The sequence below is a fragment of the Myotis brandtii genome, unplaced genomic scaffold (genome assembly GCF_000412655.1).
Source record: "Myotis brandtii unplaced genomic scaffold, ASM41265v1 scaffold105, whole genome shotgun sequence".
Taxonomy (NCBI): Eukaryota; Metazoa; Chordata; class Mammalia; order Chiroptera; family Vespertilionidae; genus Myotis; species Myotis brandtii.
In genome coordinates, this window is record NW_005353538.1 from 522937 (window position 1) to 523827 (window position 891).

General features: G+C 61.7%; 1 protein-coding gene across 1 annotated transcript in view; it reads left to right on the plus strand.

Annotated features, from left to right (window-relative positions):
• USP2 (ubiquitin specific peptidase 2) overlaps positions 1-891 on the plus strand; it is a 25972-nt gene that overhangs the window by 23008 nt on the left and 2073 nt on the right. Inside the window, exons 7-11 of the mRNA XM_005856873.2 lie at positions 57-167; positions 337-401; positions 565-668; positions 754-848; positions 884-888. Coding sequence (XP_005856935.1) covers positions 57-167; positions 337-401; positions 565-668; positions 754-848; positions 884-888 — 380 coding nt within the window. The remainder of the gene's footprint in view (positions 1-56; positions 168-336; positions 402-564; positions 669-753; positions 849-883; positions 889-891) is intronic.

Sequence of the window (891 nt, forward strand, 5' to 3'; positions counted from 1 at the left end):
AGGGCTGGGGCGGCCTCTGGGCCGGGAGGGCTCGCTCACTCTGTTCTGGGGCTCAGTCAGCAGGATGCTCAGGAGTTCCTCCGCTTCCTTCTGGATGGGCTGCACAATGAGGTAAACCGAGTCACAGTGAGGCCTAAGTCCACCCCTGAGAACCTCGATCACCTTCCGTAAGTAAGAGGAACGTGGGGAGCAAAACTGGATGGACTGGAGGTGTTTGCCTACGTCCTCGGGGCAGTGACTTGAGGAGAAGCTTGAATATGAGGATAAGATTGATAGACCCTACATGTATCATGGTTTGACCTCTGACCCCATTGCCTTCCCCTCTCTGGTCCCCAGTGATGACGAGAAAGGGCGGCAGATGTGGAGGAAATACCTGGAGCGGGAAGACAGTCGGATTGGGGGTGAGTGCAGGGGGCGCCGCGTTTCCGTCACGTGCGTTCGCCTGAGTGGAGCACGCCAGCCCTCAGGACCCTCCTCCCAGGCGCCCTGTCCTGCGTGGGTCCTGGGAACCGGGGAGGAGCCGTGAGAGGGGCCGCGCCCACCCACCCTGTGTCCCCTCCCCAGATCTCTTTGTGGGGCAGCTGAAGAGCTCCCTGACCTGCACGGACTGCGGCTACTGCTCCACGGTCTTCGACCCCTTCTGGGACCTCTCGCTGCCCATCGCGAAGGTAGGCACCCCCTGGCCCACTTGTGACACTCTCACCGGGCCCTTTGGTGCCGTTGACCTCTGACCTGTGCCTTTGCCCCTGCCAGCGGGGTTATCCCGAGGTGACCTTAATGGACTGCATGCGGCTCTTCACCAAAGAGGACGTGCTTGATGGCGACGAGAAGCCTGTAAGTGGCCTCCCGTGAGGCACCGCTTCCCGTCTGGGAGACCCGGGAGACACCGTC